Here is an 18,313-nt window from a genome sequence, read left to right on the forward strand (position 1 = left end):
GGGGGGGGGGGGGGGGGGGGGGGGGGGGGGGGGGGGGGGGGGGGGGGGGGGGGGGGGGGGGGGGGGGTTCTCAATTAAAAGCAGTGGTTGAGAATCAGGCCAAATGAAGAGCTAATTGTTCATTTGAATGCTCTATGAGATGGTGTGTAAGTTTGGTTAGCTTTGATCAATTTCACATTCACTTTGGCCAATCAAGAAGATACAAAGAAATCAGAATTTCTTGTTTATCACTTATGTGATGAGGCAGCTTTGTGAAAAAGCATTTCTGTTGCTCTTTGGATCATTTTTATTACGAAACAAATCAATTTGTATGTAGATTTTTTTGTTTGTTTGTTTAAGGAATTCAATTCAAATGCATGTTGTTCTGCTGGCAATACAACGTTACTGTTACTTTACTCAGTCTCCCAGCTGCATCATGACTTATTTGTTTGTTCTTTCGCTCTAACAAAGGCATGGTACAGGATTGCGCATGGAAAGGTGACTTCTTGGCTTTCATTTCCTGGTTTTAAAAACAATCCCCCAATGTTTTGGAGTTCTTTTTTTGTCCTCTTAGTTTGTTTTTAGATCAGTTCTAGCATGCTTTAAACTGTTGAATGGGCATGCGGAAGGATCAGCTGCTTAGCTTTGGATCTTACCCTCATCCCTTCAAAACGTGACAAGGCTCTGAGGGGTCTCAAGGCCCTTAGTGTCCTGAGTGATTTAATGGGCCCTAGATCGGAGTAGCCCAGCGCATTAGCTACAAGGCTGACTATAGACACCTACACAAAAACAGAGAAGCAAAAGAGGTTCCAAACTGTTAGAAGTGAGAATATTCACTAGGGAAGAGAGACGACCCTGGCATAGGTGGAGAGTTGCTTAACATACACACATAAATCTATGCATGTATATGCATGTATAATATTGCATTTATACATGTATATACACTGAGAGAGAAGGTCAATGTTTAGTATAGGTTTTATGTGCGTAGTATTTTTAGTAGCAGTAGGCCATAGGGATTGTTTGTCAGTTATTTTGGGGCAGTTGAGGAGATGTGAAAAGTCCTTTGTACCTGCAAAGAAATTTGTGGTTGAGAGAGAAAGAGAGGAGATAGAGACATAAGACTCATATAGCGTGTAAATTAGGCAGAAAAGAGTGCTACATGATTTAGTAAAGATACAAGCGAAGGGACTGGGCAGAGCAGAGGAAGAGGAGTTGGGGAGGGAGGGAAGGAGAGAGGTTACCCTGTAGAAGCTGATAAAAACCCAACAGACTTGAGAGCCTTACCCTTGCCCCTCTAACATTGTCTCTCCTTGTCGCTCTTGGGCTGAGGCATAAAATCCCATATAATTTAAGACAGACAAACTAACGGAACCTAAGAGAAAGAATACAAGTAAACATGTACAAGTGTGTCATTTTGCCATTTTCTTTCTCAGACATCAAATCAAATGTCACACAGCAATTAGAGTCAAATAGGAGAGCCACAGTCACATGAACCACGCACAAGAAACAGGGATGGAGGTTAAGGGGCAGACTGGATATAGTTATTAGCACTGGATGGCACTGAAAGGACAAAAGTACACAGAGTATAGTCGAGTTACACACAGTTAACAAACGGTTAACAATAACAGCACACAACCTCAAAGAAACCGGTGCAGCCCCTCTCACGTCCAACAGCAGCCACCAAGGCAAAGCAGCCAAAGAAATCTTAAATTATGTCATTATTTCACAAAAACTGTATATGCAGTCATTCACAGCAATATCGTAAATGTACAGAACTCTTATCGCCGTGATGTAAATGTAGACAAAGTGGCTTGAGTTATGGTTTGGTTATTGTGAATCCCCTATGGCTTTGGGCCATCTAAGCTTAACACATATTCAGTATTGCATCGTTAACAAGGGAGGAAATGGACGATGGGGAATGTGGTCAATAAGCTGCACTAATGTTCTTTGAGGGCTGGTGAGAAGTGCAGGAATGACTTAGCCATGATGAAGTCACCTCAAGTGTGCTAGGGCAGCCATTACAGGCTGTCTGCTGCACAGGGACGCTTTGTAAAGAAGGATTCTTTGGCTGAATGCAGATTATTCTAGATGTAAAATGCAGGAGTGGGCGTCTGTATTGAAATCTAGGCTCAAAGTCTTATAAATTCAGTCAAATTGAGAGAAAATTGTTTGTTCAAGAATTAGTACATGGTCACAGGAATTGTATGAAGTCTTTTTATTTTTTGCAATTTTCACGGTCTGGATGCTGGGAGGACTGCAACAAGGGGGAGGACCAGTTCCTTACAAACAAGGAAAAATATCAACAGTGAACACATGTGAAAGCACCTCCAACCAGCCACCGACACCAACCGGTCAAACTCACCGCAAGAAGTACACAACATCCAAAGCTTACCAAAGTCACGGAGGGAGGTTTGTAACAGGCAAAATCTTCATTTTGACTGATGACATCATCAACATAGATTACAAAAGACCAACCTTTCAACCATTTAAGGGTGGTATGCATCAAAACTATGGAAAGAACAGCAGATAAGCATGGACTGAGATTTCCTACTGTATATATGAGTGTTGGACCATGTCCAACATCGGATCCAGGATGTACTGGACAGGGCCTTTATTTAGACTCTGTACTTACTCTTTGGCACAAAGCCCCTATTTAAATCAATAACCATATCTCTTGAATAAGTTAGCTGCTGTTCTGGTGGGGAGACAGTAAAATAAAGATTTTGCCTTGATCTACACTACGGTGTTTGGGGTAATTGTCACCTTCAGCCTGACCCCTTGAAGAGCCCCCCTTTGGGGTGCCTGGCCTCTGGCCCCCTGCTGGGCCAGCTGTGTGGTAGTGACCTCAGCGCCTCAACGTCCTTCTCACAGAGCTCTGCAAGGCAAGGCCAATGACATCTGGGGCTGTGATCCCATGATGACGACAGCACAAACCAAACAGAAATAAAACAAACTAAAAACAAAGGGGGAAAAAAACACAACAAAACAATGATAGTAATCTGAGTGAAAAAGAAAGATGAATGGAGTATGACACCTATCATCCTCACACTCACACACCTCAGTATCAAGAATTTCCTGCATTAGCTATTTACACAACTACTATAACATAAATAACTATTCTTATTCCTACAATGTAAGCAAAATGTTAAAAATATACTACTTCACTTATTGCAAATATCTGACTGGGTTCTCCATTAATAATGCTGCAAAGTGTATTTCTTAACTGATTTAACAAAACACTTAACTATTTAACATATCTTATGCCCAGAGCCATTTTTAGCCAATCCATAATATAACACAAACGCATTCTTGTAATGAAAATCTGAAAAACACAAATCAAATGGGTAACAGAAAGATACAGCAACACAAGGGAAATGAGGAGGAACACACTCACACAAAGAGTCAGGCACATCCACTCTCAGAGAAAAATACAGGCCGGTCTAATGATGGTGCCCCCCCCTTTCTGAGTCCATGGCAATGGTTTCACCCCACAACACAGGACAGCAGAGGCACAGTCAGGCCACAACACAACCCAGACTCATCAAGCACAAGTCTTTTTTTTGTGAACAGGGGGAGCGCTAGTGAAGACCAAACTTACCGCCGGCTGCCTGTCACCCACCATCATTACATCTCAGCACAATATCACCACATTCCTGAGGTTACACTTTCAAGAGGGAATAAAAGGAGGACGGGGAAAGGGCGGGAGAAGGGATGTCACTCTTTGTAACATGTTCACAACTTGGGAAACGTGGCAGCCTGCACAGTCCCAAGTGTTGGGCTGGACAACACACCTACAGGGAAGGGAGTCTACAATGGCAATATCCAGAATCAGTACAGTGTGGCATCGTCATAATTGCTACAAGCTCTGTGTGTGCTGTATGTGTCAACCCTGAATGTAGGGTTTAAAGATAGCTGTGTACTGAATGCTTAGGAAGTCTTTGTATACTTCTGTGTAGTTTTAAGCCGTACAACTTCTAAAATGTATAAATGCATAAATGTAGAATGTTGGATTAAAAAGTTGCATTATCTATGGTATGTAATAAATGTATGTTTGCTGCAGGGGTCTGGGATACAGGAGCTTATAATGAACCAACATGGCAACCTCTGGCCATTGATAGGAGTCCATTCACAGGTATTGGCTGAGGTGTTGGACACTGCGGAGAGGTGGTTAGTTCAAGGAGAAAGTCAGAAGTCAAGGAATTTCTTAGTCTATCCAATTCTGCCACTCAGATTACTCTTTGATCCAACATTTATGTAAAATTCAAAAGCTTTAAGCTTCTAGCCATTAAAATGATCCCTCTCACTTCTCCCAACCCATCGGAAATTCATGTCATCACAATCTAAGGTTAAGTCGTCTTAAAAACAAACAAAATAAGACGTTATCTTTGTCATTATCTGTAACTACCAAAGAATAGACGTAAGAACATTCCCCGTTCTGGTCTTTCAATCTTGACTGACACAAGGAGCAGAAAAGTACACAGAGAGAGAGAGAGGACAAAGGCACATATCAAACATCTTACAGGTCAGAGACACAGGCAAAGACAGCTTTACAGAGACACATCTTTGACACGTCCCATTGCTCTGAGTATGACTTGAATATGTTTTTTTTTGTATTGACTGATTCTAATTTGTGCTACTATCCATGCTTAAATAGTTGCGTAGTGTAGTGTTTCAATTCACAAGCATATAATTGTTGTACATATTCAAGCATCTCAGAGTGATAAACCAGGTAAAAATAGGGATGGTTGCTTGATAGATTTGTAAAAGGTGACTGGCATGTGTGGCCTTGAAATGGACAGACTGCAATGCAGTCTTGTAAAACACTGCCCTTGTTGCATGAGTAAATTAAATACAGAGGTGTCTTCACTGTAAACAACATGCCCTCTCACCTAATACATACCATGAAGCGGATATTTTATTAATAGCCTGACTTTTCAAACCTAACCACACCCAACAGACAACAATAGGGGTAACACATAAATAGAATTATAAAAACTTCATATCCTGTATGTAAGTAATATATGTAGTGCATTTGATGTGGTTCATAATGATCTAATGAGGCAAAAGACTAATTATTGTATTATTTACAGGTACGGTAACAACAGCAGAAATTAGCATTAGCTATGCTGTTTAATAGACTGTATCTATCTTTATGCTGGTGTGTTGCTGTTGGACCAGGGTGTGGTTGAGGACCAAGTAACTGCTCTTCTGCTCTGGTCTAGATAGACACGATAGCTGAAACAAGAGGTGGACTTACATCCACAATGAAGAAGTCCAGCCAACACCAGGCATTGGTGAAATACTTCACAAAACCATAGGCGACCCACTTCAGCAACATCTCCAGGATGAAGATGTAGGTGAAAACCCTGTCGGCATACTCCAAAATGATCCGAATGGTCTTCCTCTGCTCGATGTACACATCCTCAAAGGCCTGTGGAGAAACAGGAAACATACATCAGCCAAGAAGCGAAGGAAAATATTACACCTCATGATTTATGATTCCACTAATGGAATTGTATACACCACTACAGCCCGCTCATTGCTGATCACTAACAGTGATTTACTAGATTTAAAAAAAAATCTGTTCCGTGTGAAATATTATAAATTACTCCATGGCTAATGTGGATTCGCAGCAGTCTTTCCTCTTATTTTAGTAACAGTTGACATTCTTGAGAATGAGGCCCCACTCCATCCCCAGGAATAGATCCCCTGTTTGATAAATGGTACAGTCCATTAATCACAGGCGTGCCTGGCCCCTCCCCCAGCCCAGCAGCTCTGAAACTGTGCAACCAAACTGACTGCGCCATTGATCGACTTGTTTTACCTCCTCACTGACATACTGTAAACATACACTGGTCCCTGTGAAGTACCTTTATTTTTAATGAGTCATCTTTATTTAATCATCATCTTGATTGGATTTTCAGTTAACGTGTTTCATTTAGAGGTTAATATACAATGTGCAATGAGACAACTTCTGTAATGATTTGGCACTATATAAATTAAATTAAATTTTTTATTTATACTTAAGCTTTTCTTGCTGTTGTTGTGTTTTAAAATTTTCATGTAACTGCAGAGTCTGTTGTTCTGTGTTTGCAGAGGATGCAACATGCCACCACGGGCCTCCTTACCAGGGCGCCGCTACTGAGGAGAATCATGAAGATGATGAGGGTCTCAAACCAGTTGTGCTCCACAATCAGGTAGCAGGTTTTTCTCAACCACCACCATTTCTTCCCCCAACCCACAGTGATGTCAAGATAACAGCACTTATACTTGGCCACACAAGCTGAGGACACACAGGAGGAGAGACGACATTAAATATAGTTAAATAAGACAAAGTTTTAATGGCAGGTTACAGTCCAGTGTTCTGCTCGGCTTATCCAGATTGGAAGCCCTTTTTATACCTCTGCATGAATGTTGTTTTTGATAGTGGAATGAATAAGTTAACAATAGCTTAGTTCAAATCATGTATGTTTCTGGGATCAAGTAGCAACACCTCTAAGCCACAACTTCTCCAATGCTAAGTGTTAAATATTTTTTATTATTTGCCTCAATTTTTTGTTTTCTTGTCTTGGCAAAGATTTTACACACCTATTAGAATTCAGTTTGAGCAGTCATCCGTCATTAGAAGATGAAGAAGAAGGGAATTTTCCTACTTTTGAGACGGGCTGCCACTAGATCCCATTGACAAACAGGAATTCAATTGAGCTATGTTAATTTCACTGCTCATACTGTACCATCTAACTGTACACAGATTAAAAACCCACATGTTTGTCTGATAACTACCTATATTCATGATTTCTATTACTGAATAATTTTTTTAGGTTTGACAAATACATAATGATCTCTAAAGTTATCTGCAATTATGTAAGCATAATAGACAGATAGACAGACAGACTGTCAGATAGACTGATAAATAGATTAAGAGTCTCCATGGGTGAGTGATCCTTCATAATGGAATTGTCCTTCCCCCCACTGCCCTATCATTTCCACTCAGCCCAGGGGAGTCTCTGTGCTGTGGAGTAGAGGAAATGGGTGCAGTGGGAGAAGTGGTCTCACCATCTGTCCAACACGCCTCTGGTTCCATGTATTCCTCAACCGCCTCCACCACCACCACCTCCTCCACATCTGGCTTGATGTCGATGGTGCTGCCCTCTGATGAGCTGGTGTCATCCAGCTGCAGAGATGTAGACGTATGAGCACAAACGTACAAATAAACATGCAAGGAAACGGAATTATATTAAGGAATTGCTTATGATGAGGAAAGCTGAACTCATGAAGCCTTCTGGAACCTGTCGGGAAATGTACATTTCACGTTATTTCCAAATTGCTTTGGCTCAATCTCTAAAAGGAAAAAAAACTAACTAACTAAACTAAGTACTAGGCTATTTGATCACAGAGGTTTCTTTCCGTATTGAGATGGACACCATAACAATCACATATCACCCACATGAACACTGATGTGGAATATAAAATGGCAGATCATCTGCTCTGAAAGTCTTATAAATACATTTCGTCAAAAGACATACGTCAGTAGATATCCATTTCATCCCCCATTGCCTGCCTGCTCCAGCCAATCTAGATGACCCTGCTGAGTAATGGAGTTATGTTAGTGTCTAAACAGCCATGGTTTTAATGTCCTGAGAGAGGAAATGGCACGGTGTAGAGTAGCTGAGGACTATAAACAACAAAAACAAGAACACATGGAGCATCCCAATATTTACATGTTGATATTCTAAAAGTTAAAAATTTAAATAATTTGCTTTAAAAATGTAGTTTTATTGTTATGTGTGCTGCAGATTCCAGTCATTGTTTTGTCATTTCCAGCCTGAATACCAGTTTATGTGATGAATTACAACAAATGGATAATGCACTCCTCTCACTGACCTCTTTGCTGTTCTCATTGTCCGACTCGCTGCTGAAGTCCTCTGTGTTGAGGTTCTCAAAGTCAGACTCCCCCACAGCTATGGGCACGCAGACAGTCAGGTTCGGGTTGTGGATGAACGACATGTGGTCCTCATCAATCATATACTTGCCCACGCTGCTGCCAATACCGCTGGTGGTGCCGTTCCCATTCTTGGCATAGTCCAGGTCACGGTTGATGTCCACCCCGGTGTGGTTAGCAATGCAGTTCAGCTTCTTGTCATACATGTCATCCAAAGGCTTCTGCTCGTCCTCCATCGGTGGTTTCTTCAGCAGACTGGCCACCAGTATCGCCACCTTCGCTTTTATCCACGCAATGCCTATCTTGATGCGCATGACGGAGATCTGCAGGTTATTGGGCTCACCGTCGTCATCCGTCGCAGCCAAGTTGTCAGCGCTGAATGAGCTCAGCAGCAAGGCAAGGAACAGGTTCAACACCTTTGGACACAGAATAGAAAATCAGTTACTGGATGTTGAGTCCTGATTGTTCAATCTCTGACCACATTATAATTCTTTAAAGATGGCTTTCTCTGAAAAACCCCGTCCACCCCACCAGTCTGGACACTCACCACGAGATTACCGATGACCATGACCATCATGAAGACGATGAGGCACATGCCCTGGCCTGCCACCTCCATGCAGTCCCACATGGTCTCGATCCACTCACCGCACAGCACCCGGAAGACGATCAGGAAGGAGTGGAAGAAATCATTCATGTGCCAGCGGGGCAGCTCACAGTCAGCAGCGATTTTACACACACAGTCTTTGTAGCTCTTGCCAAACAGCTGCATGCCCACCACAGCAAAGATGAAGACGATGATGGCCAGCACCAGAGTCAGGTTCCCCAAGGCTCCCACCGAGTTACCAATGATCTTGATCAGCATGTTGAGGGTGGGCCATGACTTGGCTAGCTTAAACACTCTCAGCTGAAGTGGGTTGGGTGGAAAGAATGGGAGGGATATGGTTTAGTCACAGCATTTTAGCTTTACTAACTTGCTGCTTCACTTCAGTGAAGTAAAAACAGCATAAACATCAAAGCGTATTCCAGATGCTAACATGCTAACTCCACATGCTATCTCTATTTGGTTTTCATTAGCAAGGATCTAAAATGAGTATTTACCAATCGGAACGACCGTAGGACTGAGAGGCCCTCAACGTCAGCCAGAGCCAGCTCCACTAAACTCAGCGTCACAATGAAACCATCAAAACAGTTCCAGGCCTCCTGGAAGTAGTAGTACGGATCCATAGCCACCAGCTTGAAAAGCATCTCCCCAGCAAAGATCCCCGTGAACACCTGGCAGGTAAGAAAGAGAACACACTTGAAAATATGGATTTGGCTCAACACCATGTTTCACAGAACACATGAGAATGTGAAGCATGATGGGTGGTGAAATGTGTGATATTTGATCTGACCCATCATATGAGTTGTGCATCACAGATGTTTAAGAAAAATCACATTACAAATAACCCCGATGGTAACTGCAAATTAATGAATTACTAGAAGGATACATCCAATAATTTAAAGAGGCAGCATATCTAGTTAATGTGTGTGTGGGCTTGTTTTACTATATTATATATTATATATTAGTATATTGGAAAGAGATATAGAAGTTTCTGCAATCGCACCACCAGACTGCAGAGCAGCTTTTTCCCCCAAGCTATCAGACTTTTAAGCTCAAATTCATCCCCAGCACTGCTCCATTGAATATAGTTTATTTCTGTTTACCATTTTTATAATTGCTTCTATTTTAATGTATATTTTCTGCTACGTAGCAGAAGGGAGTTACAAACTCAATTTCACTCTATAACCTGTTATATTGTGACAAAATGTATCTACCTACCTATATTCTTGGGGTCTAAAAACCAGGATTGCACTACACTTGTGGGGTCCGACAGATTTATAGGGATTAAAATGCTGGACCCACAAGTTTAAAGAGCTTTTTGAGGGTCAAGATTTGGTTTTAGGGTTCAGGTTAGCATTAGATTACGGTAAGGGTAGGGTAAGGGTTAAGGTTAGGCATGTAGTTGTGATGGTTAAGGTTAGGGTATAGGGCAAGGGAATGCATTATGTCAATGACGGGTCCCCACGAAGATATTGACACAAGGCTGTGTGTGTACGTGTGTGTGTTTGCGTCAGCTGTTCTGTATTCAGCAAAGATTAAATGGCACTTCTGTTCTAATAAATAATGGAGGGTTATCCTCAATCACAGAAACCACATAATGATTATACGCACAATGGAACGTGTGTGTGTGTGTGTGTGTGTGTGTGTGTGTGCGCGCGTGTCTCTGTGTGTAAGATGGTGACTCATATTGCATCAAGGTGGCCTAAAAAGTTTAACCTGTACCACCCATTTTCTGGCCTTTTTCCGGTAAATTATTCTGTAGCAGAAGTGGTAAATATGATGTTTCAATTGTAAATTAATGCCTTTCCACATTTATGTGTGCCAACACACACACACACACACACACACACACATACAGTGAGTGGTTCATCTTTATTAGACTTTTGCCTGAGCATTCTACTAGAATCTGAAGGCCGGCTGAGCGAGCTCAAACAACTGGGTATGTGTCCCACCGACTGAAATCCAATGATCCGGTAATCCGGAGGGCAATCTCAGCTGGGTGTAATCAGTCTGAATGCACAACACCTGTATGCAATTAGACTCACACTACTTCACTGAAACCTATTACTGAAGCGTCAGCGTCAGCTCCTTGTGTGGAGACCTACTTGGGTAAAGAGCAGCGAGTCTTCCTATGCGAGTCCACCGAGCAAGGCCACCTACAAGAGTAGCTTTTTTACTTTTCTTAAGCACACCTACTCACCTAAAGCTGCCGGTTACAACTACACTCAGACCATGTGCTACCATACTATTCCTCTTGTCTCCAGTGCACACAAGAGGTATCGTACCACTAGGCACAGAAATAAGGCACTCCTCAAGCCTTTAAAACAGACACCGCCCACATCTGTTTACTTCTCTGTTGGGTCATGGAACTGCCAGTCTGCAGTCAACAAAGCTGACTTTATCACTACTTATGCTAACGCATTATCTCTTGGGCTACTGGCGCTCACTGAGACCTGGATCAAACCAGAAAACACCGCTACCCCCGCTGCGCTGTCCAACAATTACTCTTGAAATCCCAGATCATGACTGTCCATTACTTGTCCTCGGTGACATGAACATTCGCTTGGACAAATCAAACTCAACAGACTTCCTGTCTCTGATTCAGACCTTTGATCTAACTCGGGTTCTCAGCCCCCGACCCACAAAGCTGGCAAGGTGCCTGACCTCGTTCTTGTCCGAAACTGTCCCACCGAGTGCCTAACTGTCATTCCTCTACACATGTCTGACCACTTTTTCATTCAGTTCACAGTATGCCTACAGGAACAGCCCATTGTTCCAGCACCATTTGTCTCACATCACCACAACCTCCGTAACCTCACTCACTTTGCCTCAGTGGTAGCATCCGCTCCACCTTCCCTCAACACACTTTCCTCACTCAAGGTCAATGATGCCGCACAATCTCTTTGCTCTACACTGAGCTCGTGCCTGTATAGCCTGTGTCCTCTATCCACCAAGCCTGCCCGCCCGAACCAGTCCCACCCATGGCTAACTGATACCATCCGTGGGCTCCATAGTGATCTCAGAGCCGCTGAAAGAAAATGGCGAAAAACCAAAGACCCTGCCCACCTTAAGGGCTACCAACTGCTCCTGTCCTCCTTCTCAACAAGCATCAGTGCTGCCAAAACTGCGTTTTATAATGACAGAGTTAGCCGTGTCACTGACTCAAGGAAATTATTTTCCACTTTTAAAACGCTACTAAATCCTCTTCCACCTCCTCCACCCATAAACTTGTCTGCTGAATCTCTCAAAATCAACCATTCTATTCCTGCCCTGGTCAGCTTTGCCATCACTTCACACAAAGCAATCCCAGTCCCGGCTGTTGGCATATGTGACACCACGATGGTGGAAGGAGCTACCACACGCCATCAGAGCATGGGCGTCCCTCTCTAACTTCAAGAAGCTCTTGAAAACTCATCTCTTCTGAGAACACTTCCTCTTATAACACCTCTAACAACCTCCTAACATCTAACATGCACTTCCTATGCTCTTCTTCTTCTATCCCCTACAATTGTCTTGTATTGATTGCACTTAACTCTTACTTCTTTCCCTAGGTATTTACCCCATTGATGCGATGTGTGCCATTAGCGCTTACTAGTATTTATGCTGCTTTTGTTAATATGTATTGTCGGTTGTAGATCTCGTGCTGTATTTGTTGCTCTGTTGATGATTGTATGTTGTTTCTCATATGTAAGTCGATTTGGATAAAAGCGTCTGCCAAATGAGTAAATGTAAATGTGTCATTTGTGACACATCGGGACGCTGACACAACATATGATACTGAAAAGAAAAAAAACAAGCTCAGTTTCCCTAAACATGCCACTCGTGAAAGTGGCTGGATTGAGTTATCTGAGCCATGACTCAGACACCATTTTAGAGGAGCTCATCGATCAGGCTCCATGAAATATTAATGTAGGCCTCCCTCCAGTCAGCCAACCAGCAGAGAGGCAGGCTGGACCCAGGAAGCAAACAGCAACTCTACTCAACCAGAGGAGAGAAATAGATGAAGAAGAAGAAGAAGAAGAAGAAGAAGAAGAATGGGAAAATGTATGTGCGTGTGTGCGAAGAAATGAGAATTGCATGGATACACAGAAGCAGCAGGGGGGTTAGACATTTTTTTTCCTTTCAACACTGAATCAGCAATGAAAGAGCTGCCAATTACGGTCCCAAAAATAACACCTCCCTGTGAGTTGCAAGGAAGAAGCAGAGGAGATTCTTAACCGGTGAAACAGATGAAAATAAATGAAACAAAAAGATTGTCACTCACCAGATTGCCTACAGACAGCATGTCTTCAAAGTCGGTGGTCATGGGGTAGTGCTCCATGGCCATGAAGAGGGTGTTGAGGACGATACAGATGGTGATAGCTAAGTCCACGAAGGGGTCCATGACTATCAGGTTCACAATCTCCTTGATCTTAATCCACGCGGGGGAGCACTCCCAGATCAGGAATGTGTTAGAAAACTTATACCAGCATGGCGGACACTTGCGCTGAGACTCCTCGAGTTCTGAAGACATAGCGCGGATCACACATCAAAACCAAACATACTTGCGTGCTTGAGCATACCGCATGCAATGGTATCAAATGATAGACAAAATTGTATGCATTGTATGTATCTGGTACTTTTGGATATGCAAAGCAGATAAGCAGGAAATTCATGTCAAACTAATCAACCAATGAGAGCAGCCCTAGTTAAAGAATAATGAGATAGCAGGTTAAATAGCTGGGTTAAAGTGGCAGTACCCTCCACTAGTGTGTTGGTAATGACGCTCATGACACTGTTGGCCCGCTCTTTCCGCCCAAAGGAGGTATTGAGCTGGTCCACAGACACCATCAGGGAGCCCGACAGCTTCTTCTTCACCTCAACCTCAGTAGTCGGCTGTCAGGAGGAGAGGAAGAATCAAGCACCCATGGAGAGGACATGAACACCATCCCACATCACCACCGGTGGCCGGCAGAGGGAAGTGCACAACAGCATTGGCAGGAAAAAGTAGTTGAAGATCAGATTTTTGGTCGGGGGCATGTTTCATGTTTATTTTCTATCTCAATGCTGGTTTCAAGGAAGATGTGTGTATGCTGTAAATGCATGCAGGTCTCAGCCAAAGTGGGAGCAGTGGTCTAGGGCTACTTGACCTAATTGTGTTTGAATGTAATTAGCTCATCCCGATTAAATAATAAATGGATTGTGAGATATTGTGCAGGGGAACTGCTTCTGCATGAATGCATTTTCAGTCCTGTCATGCAATAATGGAGGCTTTGCTGCCATTGCAATATAATCATTAGGTTATTTTACAAAATGTCTCCCAAAATTTGGCCATTTTAATGTTACTTGCAAATCACTGCTATTGTATCTTCCTACTTTGAAACCATAAAACTTATATTGCAACCATCAAGTCAAGAGCATTGTAAAGAGATCGTATGGAGGCAGGTAGTTCAGATCCATCCAGTTGTCATGCATGGGCATGCTCCAAGTCAAAGAGAAGGAGACGAAATTACAGACACCATAGCCACTGTTCTACTGTCTATGTCATGCTTGTTTTTAATTTAGGGTTTAAGTCTACCATGCTAACTAGAATGAGACACAACTAATTCACTAATGTTGACCAGGGAGAGTTTGGAAAACAGAGAAAGGTAAAGACAGACAAGGACAGCAGCCCTCCATTTATTCTTAAATTATATTATTAAGGCCTGATAGGATGGTGTGTGTTACTTGTGTATCTGCTTGGGGATATTAACAGTGTATTAGGGAAGCAGATAAAAATGTCTGGGGCTCTCTAGTGCTGGTCCCCTCTGTTTCCCCCGCCTCCTACTGTAGATCTACCCACACAGGCTAGCAGAGGACCTGGATGCCTGGAGGAGGAACACATCAACACACTGGAGCATGTTAACTCGTCATTATTTGCTGTTTGTTAACAGGGTGTGTTCAACAGGAACTTGATGACATTCCACAAATGAAGTTGTGTATTAAATATTAATCAGGCTTTGATATACAGTATGTGCCAAAATGTTATGAGCCAATGGGGATGTAGGAGAATAATAGAATCTTGTCTTATTGGTGCCTGTGTGAAAGTGTGATTATGGTGCATGTAAATATATAATTTGAAATGAACATTCAAAACATTGACATTCATCGTTCAAATCAAACAACAAAATTGCCTGGAAGTCACTGATAGACCCAGTTTCACTAACCTATCAGATGCAGGGTTGGCTATTGTATATTTACTGTGAAATAAACTTTTTTCTCCATCCTTTGCCTACTGTCGGAGGGCAGCATACACTGCAGGGGCTGGGGGAGGGGAGGCGCGAGCGCTTAGCCAAGAGATACATACGGACTTGCAAAGATGACAGAGTAGAGGATAGAGAGCAAGAAAGAAAAGGAACGGACGAGTAGTGGGGGCCATGCCTAGATAGGTCTACTCATTGACTTCCTTACACTGTCGTCAGTAGCTGCCTTATCTATTTTCACCTCAGGCAGAAGGCGTCCGCCGGGCCCAGGGCCGATGAGTGACACCACGCCGTTGCAATCCACCGTGCTGTTCCTCTTCCCGTGGAAGCCGCTGTAGCTGTTCCGCCGATATGGGCTGAAGAGGGAGCCCCGACGCTCCTCGCACTCCTCCACCGTGCTGTGCTCATCATCGGCAAATTCGTTCTCCGAGCCCACGTCCTTGCCGCGTCCTTTGAAACTGAAGATGCTGCTCTTACTGTTGTGGCGGGACAGGAAAGGCGAGCCAGGTATACTAAGGAGGGACTAAGGAGGGGAGGAGGTGGAAGAGCAATGAGGAGATGGAAAGGAGACATTTCTGTGACTGATGTAGGATGTTTCTGAATTACAACTGATTGCACCATAATTTTTATGCTTTTTGTCATCAGTTCTGGAGGTCATGATGAAAGGCAACATCTGTGGGGTGTGGTAAATTTAATGCAACCAGGACACTTCTCCCTGTGGAGGCATACTCTGCTGGAGGAATCATGTGACTTAATAAATAAGAGGGAAATACATAATTAGGTCAGTGATATCGTACACTGTCAAGGTCACACACACACAGGACAGAGATACAGGCAGCGGAACGTGAGTCATGACAAACATCAATCTGGGCAGCTGCTACAGTAGTATTGATCCGAATATTATTAGCAGCTATGTAGTTGAACACGGTATGCTAGCTCATGAAATCACATTTTTTGACAACAATCCTCAGCCTGTGCAGATGGTGAATGTAAAGCAAAAAAACAATTGTGTGTTTTTTAATTGTCTCAAGCCAGTGTGCGTTATCTTACACTTATTATATTTAAGTAATGCTGTAAATGCATGCAGGTCTCAGCCAAATCCTACACTTATTATATTTAAGTAAATATGTAAGTATCTGGCAGTATTCTTCTTCTTATATACTCACATAAACAGATACTCTTAACAAGGAACACATCATAAGAGCCGATTAAGGCCCAAACAAAGCTGCAGAATTGCTCCCTTTAAAACATTCATGTAATCACTGTCAATAATTCAGGACCTGGACTTGTGTTTCTATATCTCTGGCCACTATATATGCTCCTGTGTATAAAAGCTTGTGCAACACCACACTGTACAGTAGCAATACTCTGATATTATTATATTCCTTCCCTGACAGTCAAAAAAAGACAAAAACACCTCTGCTGCAGCTACATTATTCACTGACATTTAGATTCTATTCATAGAGATAACACAACAAAAATCTCTTTTTTAATGACGTGGCTCTAATGTTATGGTCTTATATGGTCTCTTTTAGGGTTGGACCCAATAATTATCACTGAGCATCAAAAAGGGTCAGTTTACCCAAATGATAAAAATACTCAAAAGCAACATGTACTTCCAGAGACAATGTCCGGTGACTCCTAAATCATCTGCACATAAAACCATTAATAATAATACCGTAATAATCATTATAATAATCTTATCAAAAAAAACTGAGCAATGCTAAGAAATGGCACCCAGACATTAGCCTTGTTTTCCTCACCTGGTTCATAATGGAAGACTTTCGACCCAGGCGATTATCAGGGAAACGGAAGCGGCTCCTCTTGCTGCCGTCGTCCGACTCTGACTTAACAAACTTCTCACTGTCGCCTTTCTCCTTCTCCTGCTCCTTCTGCCGCCACTTTTTCTTACGATTACGCCGCTCTTTGGCACTCTTGGAGCTGAGCTTTGACATCTCAGAGGAACTGCATGACAGACGCCCTCCTCCATCGTCCTCTACTGCATCCTCTGACACTGTGCCCGCAGAGGTTGCCATGGCAGCGGCCTGCAAAAAATGAATGAATGAAGTCACAACACTGATTTAACATGACTCGGGAATCATTTCGTGCTCCATCCTGCAGAGGGGGTACCTGGGCATCTTCCTGCTGTTTCTTGAGCTGCTCCAACATGGCCTTGAATTCCTCCTCCTTCTGCAGAGCCTCTTCCATGGTGGCCTGATTCTGCTCCTCATAGGCCATGGCCACCACAGCCAAGATCAGATTCACCAAGTAGAACGAACCCACAAAGATCACCAACACAAAGAAGATCATGTAGGTCTTCCCTGCCGCCCTCAGGGTCTGTTGGGAGGCAGTGCAGAGGAGGTGGGGTGGGGGTGATAGGGGGAAGCAGAGACACTCATGACATCTGATACAAAACCTCAACCCCAGATTCAAGCTCAGTGTCGACCTCACTGCTCATCTCTAACAATGACTCATCAGAAATAAACAGAGTCAGCTGATGTTGAGTAAAAGAGAACGGGCAGATTGGCCTGATTGGGCATTTCTGGGTGCAAAAATCAACTTAGCATAAATGTCTTAGGCTTCCTCTGGGCAGTAGATTCAAAGATGCAACACATATACAGCTTTCATACCAAAATTTTAATGTCTGTTGTCTGGTATGAGTACTAATACGCTGAATTAGCTCTACTTTCATTTAATCCAATGATGCACGAATACATAGACCATAACATCTATTCTTAGTCTGCACAGTTTGTATAGATCCGGATGCTATCCCCAGTGGAGATGGGAAGTGAGGAGCCTGAGCTGCAGAGGCACGGCAATACAACTGAGAACGTTCTGGAAAGAACTGTTTTCTTAATGTTTGTTCATGATGCCTACCTTCATTTTAATACAGTTTTAGTACAGGGTTTAACAAATCAACCAGTAAATGGGGCCCTACATTTTTATTAAAATTGTCTCTCTCATCAGCCTCCTTTGGTTTCCCCTTCTAAAGGCAAACTACTGTCTTCAGGGAGCAAAAAAAAAAGAAGAGAGGGCTTCCTGGGATAGAGAAGTGAAATTTCCTCACACATCAATTATGAATGAAGTTGACATGAAATGCTGGGAAGTGTATCTACAGTAACATTTCCAACAAGAGAAGCAACTGATTAGGAGTCAAAATCATTGTCATTTAGTCCCACACATCGCCGAATCTCATGTGAGCAGGTAAAAAAATATCATTGGCAATACTGGGGATGGTGTTACGTTCTCTACTCTGCCACATCAATTTCATTTCATTTCTAAACATTTGAACATTCAACCTCGGACCTAAACACGGCTGCATAACCATTTAATCTAAAGATACAATTACATCATAGCAGTGAGAGCCTGTAGTTCGGGGCTGAATTTCAAAGACAGGAGCAAAAATAGAAGTATGAGATGGAATGCTCCCATCAGGTCTCATGTACCTCATTGGCCATACTGTAATCCTGAGGTGTTAATATTTCATACTTTCTCCGTTCCACTCAGCCTCCAAATGTGGAGGCTTTGCGTGGAAGAGGCTGACAGACAAGACAGACGTGGCCTAGCTAC

At 42.8% G+C, this 18,313-nt stretch overlaps 1 protein-coding gene across 1 annotated transcript in view; it reads right to left on the bottom strand.

Annotated features, from left to right (window-relative positions):
• Nucleotides 1-18,313, bottom strand: part of scn8aa (sodium channel, voltage gated, type VIII, alpha subunit a) — a 44,669-nt gene that overhangs the window by 7,163 nt on the left and 19,193 nt on the right. The window contains exons 10-21 of the mRNA XM_046055590.1: nt 16,874-17,080; nt 16,507-16,788; nt 14,985-15,266; nt 13,262-13,397; nt 12,787-13,025; nt 9,020-9,193; nt 8,469-8,825; nt 7,864-8,337; nt 7,036-7,153; nt 6,108-6,262; nt 5,237-5,410; nt 636-758 (exon numbers count right to left, since the gene is read on the bottom strand). Of these exons, the coding sequence (XP_045911546.1) occupies nt 636-758; nt 5,237-5,410; nt 6,108-6,262; nt 7,036-7,153; nt 7,864-8,337; nt 8,469-8,825; nt 9,020-9,193; nt 12,787-13,025; nt 13,262-13,397; nt 14,985-15,266; nt 16,507-16,788; nt 16,874-17,080 (2,721 nt within the window). The remainder of the gene's footprint in view (nt 1-635; nt 759-5,236; nt 5,411-6,107; nt 6,263-7,035; nt 7,154-7,863; nt 8,338-8,468; nt 8,826-9,019; nt 9,194-12,786; nt 13,026-13,261; nt 13,398-14,984; nt 15,267-16,506; nt 16,789-16,873; nt 17,081-18,313) is intronic.

Source organism: Micropterus dolomieu, linkage group LG08, assembly GCF_021292245.1.
Source record: "Micropterus dolomieu isolate WLL.071019.BEF.003 ecotype Adirondacks linkage group LG08, ASM2129224v1, whole genome shotgun sequence".
NCBI classification, from domain to species: Eukaryota; Metazoa; Chordata; class Actinopteri; order Centrarchiformes; family Centrarchidae; genus Micropterus; species Micropterus dolomieu.